The 21,180-nt window shown below is 39.2% G+C and overlaps 1 protein-coding gene across 4 annotated transcripts in view; it reads left to right on the top strand.

Moving 5' to 3' along the window:
- Nucleotides 1-21,180, top strand: part of LOC108424775 (cytoplasmic phosphatidylinositol transfer protein 1-like) — a 77,228-nt gene that overhangs the window by 31,595 nt on the left and 24,453 nt on the right. For all 4 annotated transcript variants that reach the window (XM_017692999.2, XM_017692998.2, XM_017693001.2 and 1 more), the window contains exon 3: nt 16,673-16,821. In XM_017692999.2, the coding sequence (XP_017548488.1) occupies nt 16,673-16,821 (149 nt within the window). The remainder of the gene's footprint in view (nt 1-16,672; nt 16,822-21,180) is intronic.

The raw sequence follows: 21,180 nt of genomic DNA, 5'->3' as shown, positions 1-21,180 counted from the left end.
CTTTCTTTCTCTCCTCTTTTTCTCCACATCTGTATCTTTCTCTTTTGCATTTTTGTTTCTCTCGCACTTTTCTACTTCTCTTTCACTGTCTCTCTCCCTTTCTCATTTGTCTTTATCTGTCTTTTTTGCCATTCTGCTGTCTTTTTCTTTTTTCATTTATCTGTCTTCTTCTTTGAGCCTCTCCCTCATTGTTATCTCCTGCTCTGTCTCTCCCTCTTGTTTTTTTTTTCTCTTGCTCTCACCCCCCCCCCCCCAGCCCTTTGGCATCATGTCCAGCTCACCTGTGGCCTCGCATGTTTCCATGACACGTTTTCTGTGAGCGTGTGCGATCACACCCCCTCTTTTCTCATGTCCACAGTACTCAGAAAATGGACCTTGTGTTTTGTGACATCAAGGGGAGACCTAGCAGAGTTTATTATTGTCAGGACACCCTCTCTTCCTATTCCCTCACATTCCCTCTGTTCCTCCTCTCTGACTCTTTCTCTTTCTCCTGTCTACTTCCCTCGTTTTGTCCTTCTTGTCTACACTTTCTCCCTCTTACACGCTTTGTCTCTTGTTTATCACTGTCGAGTCATCAAGAAGATACATTTTAATTGCTGCATTTTTTTGATAGCATGAATCTGAAGTCATAAAGGTCTCTTTCCATACCATGACGTTCTCATGAGCGAAACACAGTATCATGAAGGGTCTCTGAGCTGGCTGAGTGTGTTCTCTCCATGATAGCTGGGGGGTGGTTGGAGGGGAAATAAACATGATACTAATTTCTGTACATGCTGGTGGACGGTGATGTAATCAGAAATCGTCATTTTAGAAGCAGACAAAGGTCATTACTTTTTAATGTATGTTGCATTACATTTTTATGGGAAAACAATATATAATATAATATATAATATAATATGATGACATGTAACTATGAAGGGAAAGGAAGGTCAGTATAGATTTCAGATTGACTTTAGTCAGTAAATTGGGAGGGAGAGAGGGAATAAGGGAATAATAAAATTTTATTGTAAACCTTTTTTATTTTTTGACCTGATTGTAGCACTTTGAACTGCTTTACATGCTCACATGTACAACCCCATGTCCAAAAAAGTTGGGACACTGCACAGTGTAAATAAAAATAAAATGTAATGATGTGCAAATCATTTAAATCCTACATTTCATTGAAAATATTACAAAGACAACAAGTCAAATGTTGAAACTGAGAATTTTTATTGTTTTTTGAAAAATATTTGCCCATTTTGAATTTGAGGCCAACAACACATTCCAAAAAGGCTGGGACAGGAGCAAAAAAAGGCTAGAAAGGTTGTGTAAAGCTAAAAAAAAAAAAAACACCTGGTGGTTGATTGGAAACAAAACAGTCACATGATTGGGTATAAAAAAGCATCCCAGAAGTAAAGATTAGGAGGGGTTCACCACTCTGTGAAAGACTGCACCATCCAATAGTGCAACAATTCAAGAATAATGTTTAACACAAAATAGCAAAGAACTTCTGCTTTTCATCGTCTGTGGTACATAATATCATTAAAAGATTCAGAGAATCTGGAGAACTGCATTAATAACAGACATGATTCTGTAGTGGAAATCACTGCATGGGCTCAGAAACACTTCTGAAAACCACTGTCTGTGAAAACAGTTCATCACTGCATTCACAAATGCAAGTTAAAACTCTGAAACACAGAGAAGAAACCAAATATAAACAGAATCCAGAAATGCTGCCACCTTCTCTGGGCCTGGGCTCATTTAAAATGGACTGAGGGGAAGTGGAAAAGTGTCCTGTGGTCAGATGAATAAGCATTTGAAATTCTTTTTGGAAATCATGGACACTGTGTCCTCCGGGCTCAAAAGCAGTGGTGGGCTGGAGGTTAGGGAATCCAGCCTTGTGACCGGAAGGTTGCCGGTTCAATCCCCTCGGCTGACAGTCTGTGACTGAAGTACCCTTGAGCAAGGCATCTAATCCCCAATTGATCCCCGGGCGCCATGGATAGGGCCGCCCACTGCTCTGGGCAAGTGTGCTCACTGCCCCCTAGTGTGTGTATTCATTAGTGTGCATGTATGTGGGTGTTTCACTGAACGGATGGGTTAATTAGTGCACATGGCATGGGTGACGTGCTCATCTGTGAAGGCACCAATAATGCTGAATGATATATGCATGTTTTGGCAACATATGCTGGTTGTGTAGTGTAGTGTAGTGGTTAACACCTTTGCCTTCTACGCTGTAGACTGGAGTTCAATCCCCGTCCAGGGCAAGCACCCTACACTATACCAATAAGGGTCCTTGGGCAAGACTCCTAACACCACCTTGGCCTACCTGTGTAAAATGATCAAATTGTAAGTCGCTCTGGATAAGAACGTCAGCCAAAATGCCATAAATGTAAATATGCTGCCATGCAGACGTCTTTTTCAGGGAAGGTCTTGATTATTTCAGCAAGATGATGTAAAACCACATTCTGCATGTATTACATTGCATCTGCATTAAAAGATGCTAAACTGATCTGCCTGCAGTCCAGAACGGTCACCACTGAGAACATTTGGCGCATCATGAAATGAAAAATACGACAAAGGAGCCCCTGAAACTGATGAGCAGCTGAAATCCTGAATCAAACAAGAACAGAAAACATTTCACCTTCAGCACTACAGCAGCTTCTCCTCAGTTCCCAAACACTTACAGTGCTGTTAAAGAAGAGGTGATGAAGCACAGCAGTAAACAGGCCCCCATCCCAACTTTTGTGGAACATGTTGTTGGCATCAAATTCAAAATGGGCAAATATTTTTCAAAAAGCAGTAAAATTTCTCAGTTTCAACATTTGATTTGTTGTCTTTGTGGCATTTTCCTTTAAAAATATGGTTTAAATGATTTGCAGATACTTACATTTTATTTTTATTTACACTGCACAGCTTCCCAACTTCCTTGGAAATGGGGCTGTAATAGTTCATATTCTTTTCGCTCTGTCTATCTGCATCCTTGAATGGAGGAATATTGGCACGTGGGGAATGTGAGGCTGCAGTTAACCTCTCTGCCACCATTAAAGTTCTGCATGTTGTTGCCCTGCAAAACATGTCTCGTTTTGCCGTGACGTTGATGCAAACATAGTATCCTTTCTTTTATGCGGGGACTATAAAGGGAATTTTGCAGAGCATATGACTCTGGTTTCAGTGGTGCATATTTGTGTGTGAGATAGAGACATGTGATTTAGATGGAAAGTATATGAATCTACAACTTATGGTATGTGCTTTACATGCATTCAGCATCACATACTTGGTCTGTCAGTCGACACTTTTCACATTCTGAGTTTGTCTGCTGTGAGCTCACCATGTATCAGGTTGGGCTGAGCAGTACGGTCGAAATGTACCATCACCGTATGGTATACTAGTAAAAGACGATGTCTTCTGTTGCAGTTTAGATGAGAAATCCTTACTCAAGAACAGCAGTTTTCAGCTCACATCAATAGTTAGTAAGCGAACGGATTACTTGTGTTTCACCTCTTTTGCAGAGCTTGCCTTGTATGTTCTTTTGTGTGAATTTAAAAAAAAATGTTATTCAACAAAGTTATTCAATGCAGACATGAGTCTGATGATTGACTATGAATGCGGCCTCTATAGAGCAAAGAAAGGATTGTGGAGACTGTTAACATTATTCAGAACAAGGAATGCTTTTAACTTCGGGCTGGTGGATTCACACATTAAATGAGGAGGCTTGAGTGACAGAGGCTAGCTAATGGTAATTCTAATGTAAAATGCAACATCCAACACTAGTGCTGGTACATTTTTAGGGGAAAACAATGATATAGTATGATGAAATGTAACTAAGAATAAACTAAGTATTAATTATATCCCACATTACTCAAAATTGTGGTGACAAGTGATAGGTGGGGAAATCTATCCTAATAATGCAGATTTCACAGATTGACATTGTAGCACAATACAAAACAGCTTTCAAGCCTCACAAAATGGCTAACAAAATGCTTGTGCTCATCTTCTTTGTAGGCCTGGAGTTTAATTTATTGGGAATAATAGAATCTGAATCGCAATCTCAGTATTGGTCAGAAAAATCACAAAAAAGATATTTTCCCCAGACCGTTCAGCCCTGCCGGTGCAATGCGATAATAAGATGAACTGCAAATGCAAACAAATTTGTGACCTTTTTTTTATTATTATTATTTTTTAAATCTATCAGTACTGCCAAAACTAAAGATAATATTGTGTGTCACCAGTATCAATGTGCAGAGAATAAATCACCCAGCACAAACTGAAGGCCCTTTTGTGTTTGGTTAAATACCATCAATGTAGTCAATCACTCTTTCATCTCTCTTTTCAAATGAGTAATATATTATAGTTGATCTTAAAAATACATCTTATATTTAAGTTATTGTGGTGCGTTTCAGGATTGCCTTGTTCCAAGTCCTCTCAGCACTGTTTCCTCACTCAGTCCATAATCACATCTGCTTAATTAAGCACTGTTGTTTTTTTGTCTCAGATCGGGGTCAGTAAAAGTGGTGGAATATGAGGGACGATAATGCTGTTTTATGGTGGACTGGATTTGGCCTGAGTGCACAGCCCGAAGCAGATGAGGCTGTTTTTTCCGCGGTGGTGAATTGGTTGTCATAAAATGCCTGGCTGAGCCTGATGTTCAGAGCTAGCTCATTTTTTTCTTATAAATAACACTATTGCAAAATACATTCAGATACATTTTCTATGTTTCCTTCCCTTCTCATCATTTAAAGCAGTTAATGGCGGCCCTTTGAACATTTTAACCTTATCCACAAAATGTTTTTGCCCCCAAAGTAGTTCTGTTTTTTAAAATATTCTTTAATGTCTTTAATTTAGTAGTCAATAGTGACAAGTGTCATTCGATTTAAGCGTGGTGGTACCTATTGTCTGTTTTCTGTTTTATTTTCCATGGATCGGGAAACCTACATAAAACAGGAAAATGACAAAGTATATTCTATTTAACATGCACAGTAAAACTTCTGTCTGAGTGATATGACTGATTGACAAAACTAAGCCTATTAAAAGTAAACTACATGAGAACTATTGAAAATCAGGCTTGAACTGAAAGTCGTACCTTAATGAATTGGAGGAATGAATTACTGTCTTTCACAAGTGCATATTGAATTACCGTACCCCACTCCTAGTCGTGGTCATATGCTCTTGGGTCATATATAGCCATATGCAGTGCAGTGCATGTCTCGTAGGGGGCTGTTTTGGATTTAGCCCAGGTGTTTGTAGGGAAAGTGAGTGAAGAGGGAAAAAAAGGTCACGTTCATCTGAGGTCTTGTGACTGGTACGGCCACCTTGTGATAGCAGTCAGTCACTGCTCTCCATCTTGGCTATAAATAGCCTTGGCACGCTGACCTCGCTTTAATTGTAACGGAAAACGCTTGAACCCGAGCACACACAGACTCACGTTCTCACACATTCCCCACGGCTTCTAAACCTGTAGCAGTTCTCATTAAGCTGGTGTTTACTGACCTTTTTCTTTTTTCTGTTACAGAGAAAAATAGCAGGAAGAGAGGGAAGACACAAGAAAGCAAGGAAGTGGAGAAAGACGTAGAGGGGCTTAGAGGAAGATGGAAAATAGGAGAGAGAGAGAGATCGAGTGGGTGGAAAGACGAAAGAGGCAGTTAGACAGGGAAGGTTGAGCAGAAGAGAAGGAGGAGAATCTATCTGTCTAATGCACTGCCAGAGACATTTTAGACTTGAGAATATTCAATAAATATATAATTTTGTCTGTTATATAATGAGTTTTTCCATGCCGAGCCTTGCCCTCCAGGGCCTGCTTGCCTCCATGCTCTCTGGAGTTCTGCAGAGGTGGGTCACTTCCCTGGTCAAACAAGGACAAAAGCAGAACACAATGGTCCTGCTGATACAATTCAGTGTTACTGTAAGGTGTTGATTACTGTAAAAAGTCAGACCAGTGGACAGAGTAAGTAGAAAAAAGAAGGAAAAGTCAAGTGGACTGGCTGACAGGGCTGTCAGAGTTCAGTGGTAATGAGGCTAGGAGGTAGAGAGAGAGAGAGAGAGAGAGAGAGATACAGAAATAGTCTACAGTGAATGAAGTCGTTGTGTTGGAATCCTGTGACAGAGAAGCAACTTCTTCGAAGAGCTTTCTATCTCAATATAAACACTCTTTAAGTACAAGAGACATTTGTGAACAGTAGTATATTATGGTCTATATTAACAATATTTGTCTGATCTAGAGTCACATTTAACTTGGCACTCCTTTATCTCCTTAGAAGACTAAACTGGTCTGCATTTAAACTGCCCCTTCTCCTTCATTTATTGTCACTGTCGCTGTTCTTCTTGGCTTATTTGTAATTCATAGAAAGGGTGATGATAATTTAAGCCATGCGGCACATTTATTCCTGCAGTATTGTTGATATATTTTAAACTAACACAAAGCCATCATAGGGCATAGAGCAAAAAAACTTCACCTAGTCTGTACTAACATTCATTTGAAATTAATAACACACTCTAAATGCAGGTTTTTTTTTTTTTTGTATCAATAAACCGAGGAGTGCGAGTGTTATCGGTCAGGCATGGCACTGTGCCACTGGGTCGGTTTTGACCAGAGCAAGTCATTGAGGTGATAATTATTTGTCACTGGCTCCGGTCCGAGCTTTCATAATGTTGCCCAGCTGTGTAACATCGCAAAGTTTGGCTATGGCAGTCAGCACTGGCCTGTGCCAGAAGTCATATATGCGTATAGCAGTCCTCGATTCTTTTGACTCACATGACCATGCCCACCACCTCTTTGGCTTCATCAGCCCATTTTTATTACTCTGCCTCTAAGACTAAAATATTTAAATGATTTCTCTTCTGTCCTGTATTGTGTGTCACTCAAAAAGCAGTCCTGACTGAAAACCCCTTATAATTGCAGCATGAGTTGGTGTAGCATAATTGCTGTATTCTGTATTGGCGAATGTATGAAAATGTATTTACATAAACACAGTGGATTCAAAACAGGCAGTTTTTTGGGTTAGTCTCCATATACGTAGACAAAATGGGAGTGATCAGTACATTTTAATACTGTGTTTCCATTCACTGTAAACACTCTAATTTTAAAACAGATGTTGACTCTATAGATTTTAGGATCACACACACAAAAGCAAACCTCAGATGCTAAAGACAAATATTAGACCTTTGAAACTGGTCCCTTTCATCCCTAAAACTAATCATTTATTAATACACACTACAAAACTACAGTCAGCCTCACAGAGCAGGATATAAATAGCAGTGGCCAAACAAGTGGTGCTTGCAGTTTTGTATATGTAAATGTCATATGTGCAGATTCAGTGCAAGGTCGCATCCTTGCTGCACAGTTTGTGTTGACACTGTGGTGGTTTTGCTTGTCATTAGTACACTTTAAGGCCACAAGCAGAACTGAAGAACCTGCGCGCTGCTGACCTCAATGGAAATAGATGTGAACAAACTGCTAACGCGCCCTGTCTCTTGTTTCATGTGGTTTTGCACCTACTGTCAGCCTGTCTTCTTTTTAGGTTTGAAGAGAAACTTATTTTTTTCTCTTACTCATCTATCACTCTCATCACTCAGTCTTCTAGTTTTGAATTATGCACTGTCACCATCTTAAGGAAAAACTTAACCAGTATCTCTGCAGACAAGGAAAGAAAAAAGTCTCCCCATAGCTTAAAATGTCTGAAAAGTGTAAAGATTGTCAGCTTTGAGTTTATTGATTGTTGTAAATATTTATTGATATATTTACATATTGCTCCTGGGTGAGAACAGTCTGCTATCTGAGTGACAGTTGCTCATTTTAATTTTGCTTTAGCCAAATCCACAGCTTTGTTGTTAAACTTAACCCAATGCTTCTGTGTCTCAGCCTTTCAATACTGAGTGTCATCTCTCTCCTAATCCAGCTCACACACATTCTGCACAACATCTGGACCCAATGCAGCATGATGGTTCATATCTCGGTAGTTATATGATTCATTGCACAGTAAATAGCAAGCAGCACTATTTACTCTTTAATATTTTAAGGAAGCTAATTGCTTTAGCCATTAATTAGTCTGTGATACACAAATAAATTGCATTTAGAGCAACAGACGAGCTCAGGCAGTCGGTTTCTTTAAACAGGCTCAGTTATCTGACATTTTACACAGCAGAATGAAGTTTTAAGGGATCCAAAACCTTGTCTAGAGAACGCTTCTGTTTAGCTTTATTACGACTGTTTCCTAACCCTGTACAATGGTCCTTTTATGCTATCTCTCTCTGAGAGCTGGCTCTGAGTGTGCGTGAATCGTTCTGAATAGAGGCCATGCCGACAGTGCGAGTACTCCCACAGTTTACGATTAAGAGCCTCTTTACATTCTGAAAGCCTCAATTGCCGGGTCTTTCCAAACCGTAGAGGAGAGGACAGCCGCCATGCTGAATATCAATCCAGCAAAGTGATGTCCCTGTGATGCCGCCTCACCTTAGATACCAATAGTAGCTAATTAATCCTTCCTAAATGCACAGGGTCAAGAATAGAGAGAATGAGTAAACTATCTTACAGGAATATTGATTGGTTTGCGTTTTTATGCAAGTGATTGAAGTGGTGCTGGACAAGGCCAGCAGTTTGCTTTAAAAGCGAACGACCCAGTGCTTGTAGATGAAAATGCTTAGCAGTGTCTTGTCACACCCAGTGGTTTATTAAAGGCTGAAAATACTAACAGTAAATTGATACTAGCAGGGTAGCAGTTTTCATGAGCGTACCCTGCTGGCGTAATGTATATTTTCGTATTGTTCGGCAGTAACATCACATCGGCTTTCTAGAAGGTTAACGTAAGTCATTCAGTCACATATTTTTTATATATCAGGTATTTACTGTATTTCAGTCTTTCACAAAGTCATCTTACTACACAAATTAGCTCTGTTTTTTTTTAAGAAGAGAATTCATTAAAATCAGGTTGTGGAGAGCTCAAACAAGCACCTTCAGCCCTTGATGGGCTCATTTACATACTCTAGTTACACAAAGACAAGTTCAGATTCATATTGCTGTGGCATATTCCTTGTATATTAATGACGTACTACACTTTCAGAAGGCTATTTTACAGCTCACAGAGGAAATGAATTCTTCAGTGTACCTGTGGAGTAAAAATGAATGCTGAATATAGACATGTAAAGCTTATAAGTGCCTGAAGCCTGACTTGCAGGCACACTATTTTTAGTTCCTGCCATTCACATGCACCGCCCACATGTACACAGACACACACACGCACACAGATATCACACATACACACTTTAGCAGCAGAAGGTGCGAAAATGCAGCACACATGCAGAGAAGAGTAATTTGAGGCGGATGACGCTGACCAGTAAATTTCATGAAATTTTAGCTGATGACTAATTGACATAAATAAATGCTAAATTGGTCAAATGAACTTATTAGTCATGTTGATTCCTAGCCATATTTACTCAAACAATTGTATGCAGTTACTCAGAATTGTGAATAGAGTCCAGCAAAGCTGCATTTGTTCTTGGCAGTGAAAATGTAAACGAAAAACACTCATTCTGCCAATATGCAGGCTAATAACATAGTTAATAAAAAGTTACATAGCTAACAAATAAATAAACGTTACTTGTGCTGTCTTCGAAACATGCACCACATTAGACATTTCACAATGAATGCATTTACTGCTTTCTTTTTTTTACATTTATTTGCCTGATCCCAGCTCTTCCAATTCACATTCTGCTATGACTGAAATCTAACAACTGTGGAAAGTGATTACAGTCAGCTCAAATAATTGCGATCATATCAAATAATAGCAATTACGTAATAATTGTGACAAGCCTGCTGACCAGGTCATTACTGATAAAACCCTTTTGATCTTGCTGTCTTTATCTCTCACTCGCTCTCCTCATTTTTTCTCTCTTTCTCCCTTTTTTATTTTCTCATTCTTTCTCATTTCTCCTTTACTGTTTACTTTCTGTCTCACTCTTTCACTTACCATGCTCTCGCTCGCTGTGTTGTTCCTTTCCCATTCTCTCTTCCCTGCAGCCACAGTGATCTGTGCCTGTGTCCTGCATGGCAAGTGGTTTTCATGATGGATAAAGATCACTGGGCTTTTTTTCCTAAGCTAGGCACTAGCCTCTGTATTTCTCTCATACACACAAGCACACACATACAAATACACATATCCTCTGGTCGTAAGGCCTAGCCTCTGTATTTCTCTCATACACACACACACAAACACACACATATACACACACATACACATACAAATACACATGTCCTCTGGTCGTAAGGCCTAGCCTCTGTATTTCTCTCATACACACACACACACACACACACATATACACACACATACACATACAAATACACATGTCCTCTGGTCGTAAGGCCTAGCCTCTGTATTTCTCTCATACACACACACACAAGCACACACATACAAATACACATATCCTCTGGTCGTAAGGACTAGCCTCTGTATTTCTCTCATACACACACACACACACACACACACACACACCCCTTGGTCGTAAGAGACCAGGCACATCTCAAAGCAGGATTATAACCAAGGGCTTTGCTCCAGCTTCTGCTCCAGTTTTCATCAGTCACCTAGTTTGAGATTCTGAATCCAAAAATACGGTTCATTTACCTTTGCTTGAAGGTTCTGTGAGTAACAATGCAGGAGGCAAGCATCAGCACAGCACCAGGGATTCAGTGCAGTTAGATTGTGTTCTCCTCTTTATCGTAATTCCAGTGAGAAGGAGCTGACTGGGATTATCGAGTGAATAGTTTTCATGAATCCCAGTCTTAGTGTGTACTTTCAGCATGAGTGTCAGAGATTCTGATATAAGTCTCTGTGTCTGTAATATTCAGTGTATTAGAGCTGTCACAATTACACAGCTTATTTTTAATCATTTTTAAAAGTTTTTTTTTTCTTGTTTGTTTTATTTATAGAGGTTATTAATCATTTGCTGTTGTTCAGTTAAGGTATTTTTAATTGTTTGCTCCTTTTGAACCTATATTTAACTAGAAAGTGCCTTGAGATTAAAATCAGAGTTTTTTAAAAGTGTGTTAATTAATTGTCACAATAATCAGTAGATTACTCTGTTACTCATATATTCAGGATAGACAGCCCTATCTGTAATATTGTATCTATCAAGATGTGATTGTATGTTGACCTGAGGGTAAAGGAACAGGCAAACATGAGTATCATGGTCTAAAATAACAAGCAGATGTTGTGTATTGTGGCCTGAATGCCTAGAGAGTGAGATGTCATATCCATGTCTCATCAGCGTGAATGTTGCCACTCTGTGCTGTTGTATAATGGGGTCCTGTCAGTCTTGCCCTGTCCCCCACAGATACAGCAGGGTCCTCGGAGCAAGCCTTCCCTTTAGGACAACAGCTAGTGACATGCTAATGCTAACAGTTTGTGACAGTGGGATCATCACCACTGGCGGTTAGAATTGGAGTGAGACTCCTGAATGGGGCCTGGTTAACACAGAGGTACAAAATGCTGTATGTGAGGCACTTTGTACGACTGGGGTTAAATCAGCAATATTTTTTCACAGGGAATATTTATTAAATGCTGTTTAAGTGCAGTTGGTTTATCACAAAGTAATAATGCAAGTACGTAGGGATGTAACGATAAACCTATTTGTAGATATTGAGGTCAAGATTGTAGTCAAGCCATAAAAATGAAAAATACTTCTATCTACAAAGCTCCACACAGAGTATTGTGGCTCAGGTAAATGAAAGTTCTCAACAAAATTCTTTAATAAAATAAGTCCCTATAGTTTAAAAGCAACTTGAATAACCCAGTCTAGACAGTGCGGGCGCATACAGGATGGATGTAGTTTCACCTGTGACGATTGGTTAATTAGACAGTAAGTTAGAGACGCTTGGAAGACAGCGAAGAGAGGACAAGTGATACAGTTTTATATTTCAGTGCACTGGTTCCAGTGTTTCACTTTTTCTTTTCTTTTTTTTTGTTGATCAATGTTTTTATTTTTAGTTTATTTTTAGTGCTCCAATGTAATACAAAGTACAGTAAGCAACAGAAGACATAGTAACAAAATGAAGCACCCAACCACCCCCCCCCAAAAAAAAAAATAAATGAATAATCTCTTTGACATATCAAGTACTACAAAGCGAGTTTCACAATAACTTGCCAGTTTTCTTATCTGCACTTTCCAAAAAGCTCAAGGTCCTCCCGTTAGCTCCATGGATCCTTGCTGAAAGTTCCATATTAATAATATCCACAAACATGAGCATCCATTGCCGCCAGCACAGAGAATGTGCAGGTTGCCAGCGCAAGGCTAACTTTTTTTTTTTTAGCTGTGAGACCAGCCAGCCAGACTCGCTTTTCAGCACAATTTAAATTACATTCAGAGTCGTCAATCAAAGGAAAAGTTTGGACTGTATTTGGAATGGTTATATTGAGAATGTCTGATAATGTAAGCGAAACCTTTAAGTGCACATTTAAACACGCCCAGTACATATGTGTACCATCTACCATCAGAACAAAAATGACAAAGAGGACATGGAGTAAGACACATATAGTACCAGCGGGTTAAATGGGATCTGTGGATAAAATTATAATGAATACGCTGATGGTTAGGATTTTTAGATGTGATGTTATTCCATATAGTATGCCAATTGATTTGACCCTGGCCACTTCTTAGCTCTTTTTCCCATATAGTTTGTAGACCTAAAGGTTTATATACAGCACATTATATAATAAGGTAAACTTTGGATACCCAACCTTTGGTTCCCATGCTAACAACGAACCGCTTACCGGGTGTAAGGTTAAGGTGCAGCCCTAAGAAACACCATTTGCCTTCATGGCAGAGCGAAAGCGAAGAGAGAAAAAATGAAAAACTTGATATACTTGCAATCAAGCCTTGGATTGTCCGAAGTGCCGAATCATTTAAGATGTCATCCAGAACCTGTATTCCCTTTTGTTGCCGTTGAGGAAAGAAGAAAGGCTTATTGGCAGTAATGTCTCAGTTTACATTGCTTTATAGGAATATTCGAGTTTGAGTATGTGAATTGAGCCAAACTGACAGTGATCGAAGAACAAAGGAAAAATAATATAATTTGAAATTAGGAAGAGAAAATTACACTGAAGAGTGGTGAGTTTAATTCGAGGTTTCTTGCCTTGTCATATATGAGCTGAGACACTGGAGTGAAGTTTGTCCTAGAAACCTACAGGATGTTTGAATTTTTTTTGAAACTGTGTTAAATTGTTACACCCCTCAACTGAGGCCGTAAGAACATTGTGCACTACATGAACAGGAATAGATTGTGTTGATTGAGATGATTAACCAGTGAATAAACAAGGTAGAAAGTAAGCAGAAAAGAGAACTCTCCACTTTGGAGACACAGATAAGTATCTTTACTTCCTCCAACCCTTTTTTGCATAGCACTATGACCTTCCCTCTCTGAAAATAGCGTGTCTTTTACATAAAGTTATTACTGTACAGTAGCACCGGACATACGACTCTGTACTGTACTTTATTAAAGTAAAACCCTACATGGCTTTGTATTTGCCAGGCATGTGTGTAACACTGTTTTCACAGAAAGTTACTAATGGAATGTGAATTGGAGCACGTTGGAACACATTTCCATTGTCACTTTTCCCCCCGAGGGTGTTTCCTTCACTGCCTTTACATAATTTTTCTGATTTTATTCTTGAGGTTCTATCTTTGAATTTGTGTTTTACATGCCTGACAGGTTCCAGAATAGACCTTGGCAGTGGTTGCCATGGAACCCCCAATGGCATCTCGGGGTCTCTCTCCTTCCCTCCCCCTCCCTCCCTCCCCTTCTCGCTTAACTCAAAGTGGAGCGTGTACATTATCATACATATTACAGGATTGAGCATCACGGGGTGTACTCCGGTATAAAAAGTGGCTCGGCAGATGTACAGATCTAGCAGCGAACAGTGTCTGGAGTCTCATTTTTAGGACTGCATAAAGGTACTTTATACAGCCTGCAGTGTCTCTGACTGTAGGATCTGTGAAATGTTTTGAAACACACCATAATGAGACAATAGCAAAATAGGCTTACAGTTACAGATAATCCCTTATGGCACACTTCCATATGGTTTTCATCATAGTGATGTTTTGTGGGAAAATGGTATACACATGCTCTTAACACACTCTCAGGCACAGTGGGAATGGCCCTTCAGACCCTACATCACCATCGTCATGACCACCATCATCATCATTTTCCTCAACTACAGGCTCTTGGGTGATTTTTAATCAATCACCCCCTTCTCTCTTTTTATCCCCCACCTCATTCACTCTCTCCCTCACTCTCTCCACTTGTCTGCTGAGTACACAATGCGAAAGTAGGCGATCAATTATTTACGGGCTCTCAAGCCGGTGGCTCGTGCGTGCTGTTTCCATTTTTAGAAGCGTTTGGCTGTCTAGGGGACTTCAGTGGGTACTGTGTGTATTCATGGTGCAGGAGGTTCAGTAATGAACAGAGGCGTTTGGCTGCTGCTGCCAGAAGAACTGCTCACAGCCTGTTCTTACACTTATTCTCACTGTACAATACACGTACGCATTCGGAGCACTTCACTCTCTTACTCTAGAATACACAGAGAGATTCTTTTGTGTTTTATAAGCTTTCCATGTTCTTATTCTGAGCATTCTGAGCTTCATCAACAACACAGGAAGAAAATGTCTCCCTGCACCTGTCCAAAACATATTCAAGGGAAATTAGATGTTTACATTCATTTGCACTTTTATGTTTATTACCTGCACCATTTGTAAATAGAAACACTGCCGTCCACATATGTACAGTACCCTCATATGCAATACCATAGCTGCTACATTCTTTAATATTCATCTTTTTATTTTACTTATTTTTTTATTTTCATGTTTTATGTTTTTTATTTTTACTTATTTATACCTTTAAATTATACAGTCTGTGCTTTAATATGTTGCATTTTATATTAGCTTATCTTTTTGTTTTATTTCTCATTTAATCTTTTTTGTTAATGCACCGTTAGGATCGCTGCCAAATTTTGTTATGGCAATAAAATATCTTGAATCTTGAATCTCGAGTACTCGCAGTGTAGAAAGCACAGCAGTTTACGTTCTGAGCATTTCATGTTCATACTGTGGACTACACAGACCCTGTCTGTATTATAACATGGACATTCTGAGCGTGTCATATTCACATTATTATGGAATTGACAGTACTACATATTCTAGAATACTTGGGCACTAGGACTGCAAAAAAACAGACATTTCGATAGTCAATTTTTCATGTGAATTAACAGATAAACAATAGATTATTCAGCCTAAATGGGTCCTGTAAGTGTTTAACATTCTTCTTAATTGTTTACTCAATAAAATAAATGTAGAATAACAATTTCTGTAATGTCTTGGTGCTGTATTAACTTTTAAACTGAATTTCTGGATTCTTTTCTTTGTTTTATATGTATGTATGTATGTATGTATGTGTGTGTGTGTGTGTGTGTGTGTGTATATATATATATATATATACACACACATTAAAGAGATCATAATTCCTGGCAGACTGGTGTTCTGTTCACACGCATGTAATTTACCACCTAGAAATAAACTGTGTCGTTGTGCTTCATTCGTCTATCTTAACCATGTCCATAATGTTCAGCTGGTGTTTGTCATGAGCAAATCAAACAACACTGGGCTTCCATGGAAAGCCAAGTGAGACTTGCATATTGTTGCTGCCAGAACAAAAGCTTGTATCTCCAAAATGCAGGAGAAGAAAAGATTCTATTGGTCCGTTCAACATGACATTTTAACGCAAGGCAAAAGGACAGCGACAATATCTTTTATGCGACTGCTTGAATTGTTGCCATCTTCAGGTTAAGTCATTAACTCATTCCATTATTGAAGCGGCTTTGAACAAGGCAACAAAAAATGGACAACAGAAATATTTGTCAACAGTTTTTGTTGCTGACTTTATCAGTAATGATGAATAGTTGTTTCAGCCCTTGTGTTCTTCGGTTCTGAACATTTCATATTCATACTGTATAATGCAGAGGCGCATTCTTAGCATTTCACATAGTTATTCTTCAATAAAGAATACACTTTGCAGATTTCTTTGAGTTTGGCAGTCAGCTGGGCAGCAGTCAGGTGCTGTCAGATCGAAAGCTTGGAGATGTACTGTACCCTAGAGCACACTCTCAGAAAAAGAGGACCAGAGAGATTTGGAAATGTTTCCTCGATCCGTCTTTCCCTCAAGGTTCTCTCTCTGTAAGCTCTGACTGATTCTCTGATGGCTGGTTTGAAAGTTTCGAAATTTTGTTGACCTGTGTGACAATAAAATTTGACCGGTGCTGAGCTGAATAGTTTGTTGCATTGTGTAGTGTTTTCTGCTGATACTCATTCTCCCCTGTTTTAAACGTCCGCCGAGCCACCTGCTCAGAGTCCAGAACTTTAAAGCACTCTGAGAGTAGGTGGAAGCATGTGGAGCTCAAATACATGGAAAATTCCATTTCGCTTGTTTGTGTGAAGTTATAACAGACCCCTAGCTAACACTACCGTTAGCTAGTCACTGTTGTTACTACTTTCAGTAGCTAAATGTATTCTGTCCTTTTCAGAAATATTGGTAGTGCTGACCCTGCAATGTGGGTGGTTTGGTGAGCTCAGACAACAAGCTCACCTCTTAGCTGGTCACACTTTTAGCTCATACACACACACACTGATCTCTCCCTCTCTGTGTCTGTATCTTCAGTACAGGATCGGGCAGCTGTATATGATCAGTAAGCACAGCCATGAGCAGAGTGACCGAGGGGAGGGCGTGGAGGTGGTGCAGAACGAACCCTTCAACGACCCCACACATGGCCAAGGCCAGTTCACCGAGAAGCGCGTCTACCTCAATAGGTGAGTTGCCTGTTTTGGATACACATAAGCACAGTTATGCAGCCATAAGCACTAGACAGTTTCCAGGGAGAGAAGGAACGGTCAGTCCCTGATTTACTCAGTTAGTCACACTTTCACACATAAACACCAGACCTGGAAAAACCTGAATCTGAAAAGTGTCTAAACTGGCAGAAGGAATAAACAGACAGAATCCTTCAGATCACCTATTGCTCTGTGTGCTAGTTAACCAAATGAACCCAAGGGGTCAAGTACTGCCCCTACCAAAAAATCTGCCAGCATAGGAGTTACATGAAATGCACATTTAAATCTGCCACCAGAGGATTTGCGATGCAAGCGTGTCCCTTTTGGCAACAGTAAAATCATTTCCTCAATTTCAGCAAGTATAGCAGAAGCTTTCCGTGTCCTGCTGTGTTTCTCTTACTATATAAAATATGCATGAGGCTTTCTTTCTTGTTTGGAAAGCTTTCTAGTTTTTCCAAGCAAGCATCAGCTCATTTAGACTGCCGTTTGGATCAGTAAGGGCTTTTTATTAATTTGCTTAATTAGAGCAACAATAAAGCAAGGCAGGTGTGACATATTCCTGTTCGTGTTTTCTTGTTCAAGCTCGTACTTTGACAGACACAAACTGAATAAACATTTCTGAAGTTTTGACTTTGTTAGATCATTTTGGATTTGTTAGATTATGTGAATTAAACAACAACATTCGGAAGTCATGTGATTAACGGGAAAAGAGTCCATTAAACGACAGAGATAGACGCCTTTTTGCATCGGCCTTAATTGGTTGTGGGTTTTAAAAATGTGTGTCTCAAAATCTTTTTATGATTTGGTTTAATTTGCATATTTTGGTGAAGATTCATTTTTAAAATATACTGAATATACAAATGTGATTGGATTTACACTGTTTACACTAGGGATGCAAATTTTGGCAAAATTGATAAAGGAGCAGTAACAGAGCGTCATTACTCAGTGATTAGTCAGTAACCTGAAAACCTAAAATCAAGGATACAACCCCAAAAAATATAAATTATGAAACATATAGTTCAGGTGATTGACTGAGCTGCATTTGAATCCATTATAAAATACTTGATGTACATAGTTTATGAGTGCACACATCGACTGAATTCTGTATGAATGATATTAATATAATGAGATATTAAAAAGTCCTTTTATGGACTGTAGAGCTTAGCACTGATAGATGGACCCAGGCGTGCATACATAAACAGGCAGAAACCATCTTAAGCATACCCTACATAAGAACCTGGGTTTGTCTGAACGTTTTATGTTCATCATTATATGACATTATATTTGGTTAAATTAGTGTATATTATATAAGAATATATATAACAATGAGCTACTGAAAGTCCCATATTCTCATTACTAGCCAAGGTAAATGAACGTAAATGTAACGCATATGTACCGTCCTGCACTTCCTTCTCTGTGATTTTGCACACCCATTTGTGGTTTCCTCAAACCACTGTGCATCACTCTCTCTCAGAGAACATGGACGGCGCAGTTGTCTGTCTTATCATTTGCGGATGTTTGCTTTCAGTATGGTATGTTGTTTTAAAAGTGGTCCTGAAAAACACAATTTGTAGCTGTATTTTTAGCTTAAATTCTACAGAATTGCTTTCTTGGTTAATCATTTGCATCCCTGTTGCACTGCAGTGTTGCTTTTCTTCTTTTTTGCTTACATTTAAAAATAGTGTGCCAATTTTATTTTGGCCAGAAAGTGAGATCATGCTTCATTTAAAATGATTCAAATCTAGTGGTCCTCATGCTCTGCTGGAAGACAGCCTTTCTCGCTCAAGGCCCAGAGGCCCAAAGTGTTTCAGGAGAGTTTAGCAGCTACAGTGCCTGGCCCCTTCTGGATCAAAGAATAGTCAAGGACACAAAGATACACGTAAGCAGCTTTTTGAGTGTCAAATAGGAGGAGAGAGTAAGGATGAATGGACAAGCTGTGTGAGAGAAAGACTGGGGGTGGGGAGGGTGGGTGGAGTGAGATGAGATCACAAGAAGGCAAGAAAGATAAGAGTAGACATGGATGAGAGAGAAGAGTGTAGGAGACAAAGAAAAAGCGTTAAAAAAGAGAGTTGGAAGTAGAGGCCTGGCTGATGCTGGACAAGATGAACGATTAATTGAAGCAGGAACAGCCGTGTCAGCAGAGTGACCAGATTAAGCTTACGCACCGCTTTTTGAGTTGGCATACCCTTAGATCTGTGACAGGAAGAGAGAGAGAAAGGAGAGAGGGTGTTGGGAGGGGGAGAGAGAGCGAGAGAGAGAGAGACAGATAATGAGAGAGTGTAGGACTGAAGTAATAAAGAGAGTTAGGATGCAGAAAAGCTTGATGAGGTTTAGAAGTTGACGCATGCTTTCTTCTATGACTGGGCAATTTTGCTATTACAAAATTCTGACTTTAGAGCAGAATACTGTGCATTATACTGTACATTCAGTGTGTATTGCTGACATTTTGATGCACCTTTGTGTCATTTTAAGCCATTGCAGAACTCTGTCCAGTTCGTTGTAAGTATGTGTGTGAACGGATGTTCTTTTCATAGTGTTTTAGTGGGTCATATATTCAATATCAGTTACACCAGCCTCCTGTAAAATGTCAGAATAATGATTTTCAGGTCATGTTGACCAGCACTGGTGCTCAATCTGCAGTGGCTGGTTTTTCAACCTTTTCAATTTTTTCAGCAAAATAATTGTTAATGTATCTGTTCCTGATTAGTTGTGGACATTACAGCTCTAAGATGGAGAATCAACTGATGTACTGACACCTTTTAAAATGATTATAGAAATGATCCTGTCTTGTTTCTTCAGTGTTGTATGCTGCACTTCTAAGGGCTGGTATGGCGATGTGAATGTTGAATATTATGTTGAATATCTTATAACACATCACCTCCATTTCAGTAGCCTCAAGTTCTGTTTGGGCTAAAGCAATGTCTGACCGAATGACTGTTGAAATCCCACCTTGTGCTTGAAACTGTCCATTTATATTCGTCCCTCAATTAAGTAGTGCAAAAAGCTGATTGCAGTCTGACAAAGTGAATATGGGGCATATGTTAACATAATGTGTTGTAAACTTTGCTTTCTGAAGCCTTTTACATTAGTTCACCTCAAAGAAAACGTAAATGAACTTATTCACCTTAAAAATGTGGATATTTCTGCTGTTTAATCTGTACTTTTTTGTTAATTACCTAATTAGATCTAGAATTACCTGTTAGGAAAAATGAAAAAAATTGAAAAAATGCTGTTGTCATTTTTATTGTGACATGTAAAGAGTGCGATCTAACAAAGGCAAACATTCTGACTTGTAACTTCACTGCTGGCAGATATGAAGGGGTGGCTTTGTTGTTTGGTTTTTTGTTTTTTGTTTGTTTTTTTGTTTTTTAGTCTGACTGTTGGTTTCATAGGATTAACCTTTCCATTGTAGATGTTCTACATAATACAAGTTGTCAAACTGGAATTCTGTTTAGTATAATGCCAATTAAACTCTGCGTAGTTCAGCTTACAGAAAGTTTTTTCTACACTGGACTCTCTAGCAGAATGTGGTAAACAGTACTTGGACTCTGCTGCAGGAGACATTTGGGGATATTTGATGGGCAGTTTGGTACATTTTTAGAGCCTTCTGCTGATGATCCATACCAAGGGAGAAGCTTCTAGATCCTTCTTGGGAAGGGCAATCTAGGCAGATTTCCCAGACCCCCTTTCTACCAACTGTACACCAATTTGATCAGCTGTCCCAGTGTTATTAGTGGTAGTAATTCATAATGCTGGGCAATTTATTTTGCACAATTTCGAGAGATTCTGACAGTTGGCTACAATGTATGTCATTTGCTGAGCACTTCAGATGAAAGCAGCAGTTCAGAGTGCATAAAAACTAAATATATTAAAGATTTCCTTTAGGAAAATCTATCTTCTTATTGTTTACACTACTGTGTAAACCTCTTTTTTGTGTAATTTTAAGAAAAAAATAGTCAAAATAAGTTGTCTCAAGTCTTTTTTTGCATATACCAGTTCTCAGGGGTTCATTAACTTTATTAGTGCTTACTTATAATACTGTGATATATTTGGGGCATTCTCAGTAATTCTCAGTACCATTAAGCACTAGCCAGTGAGTTATTGGGAGATGATTAATAAGTTTGGTGAAGTTGTGATTGAGGGGGAGTCGTTCCCCTTCGGCAGCCTGTGAGGAAAAGCTTGGCCAGCACCAATAAAACCGCTCTGGTGTGAAAAACCGTGGGCTTGACAACCGTGCTGTTGCCCTCGGAGACTGTCGCTATGTTCCCTGCCAATTAAATGGGAGGGTTTTTTTTTTTTTTAAAGCTCAGCTCTCGGAATGAAGCCGAAGCCACGGTC

This window comes from Pygocentrus nattereri, chromosome 30 (assembly GCF_015220715.1).
Source record: "Pygocentrus nattereri isolate fPygNat1 chromosome 30, fPygNat1.pri, whole genome shotgun sequence".
Lineage (NCBI taxonomy): Eukaryota > Metazoa > Chordata > Actinopteri > Characiformes > Serrasalmidae > Pygocentrus > Pygocentrus nattereri.
Note: the sequence above shows the minus strand (reverse complement) of the source record. Positions and strands in the feature narration are given on the sequence as shown.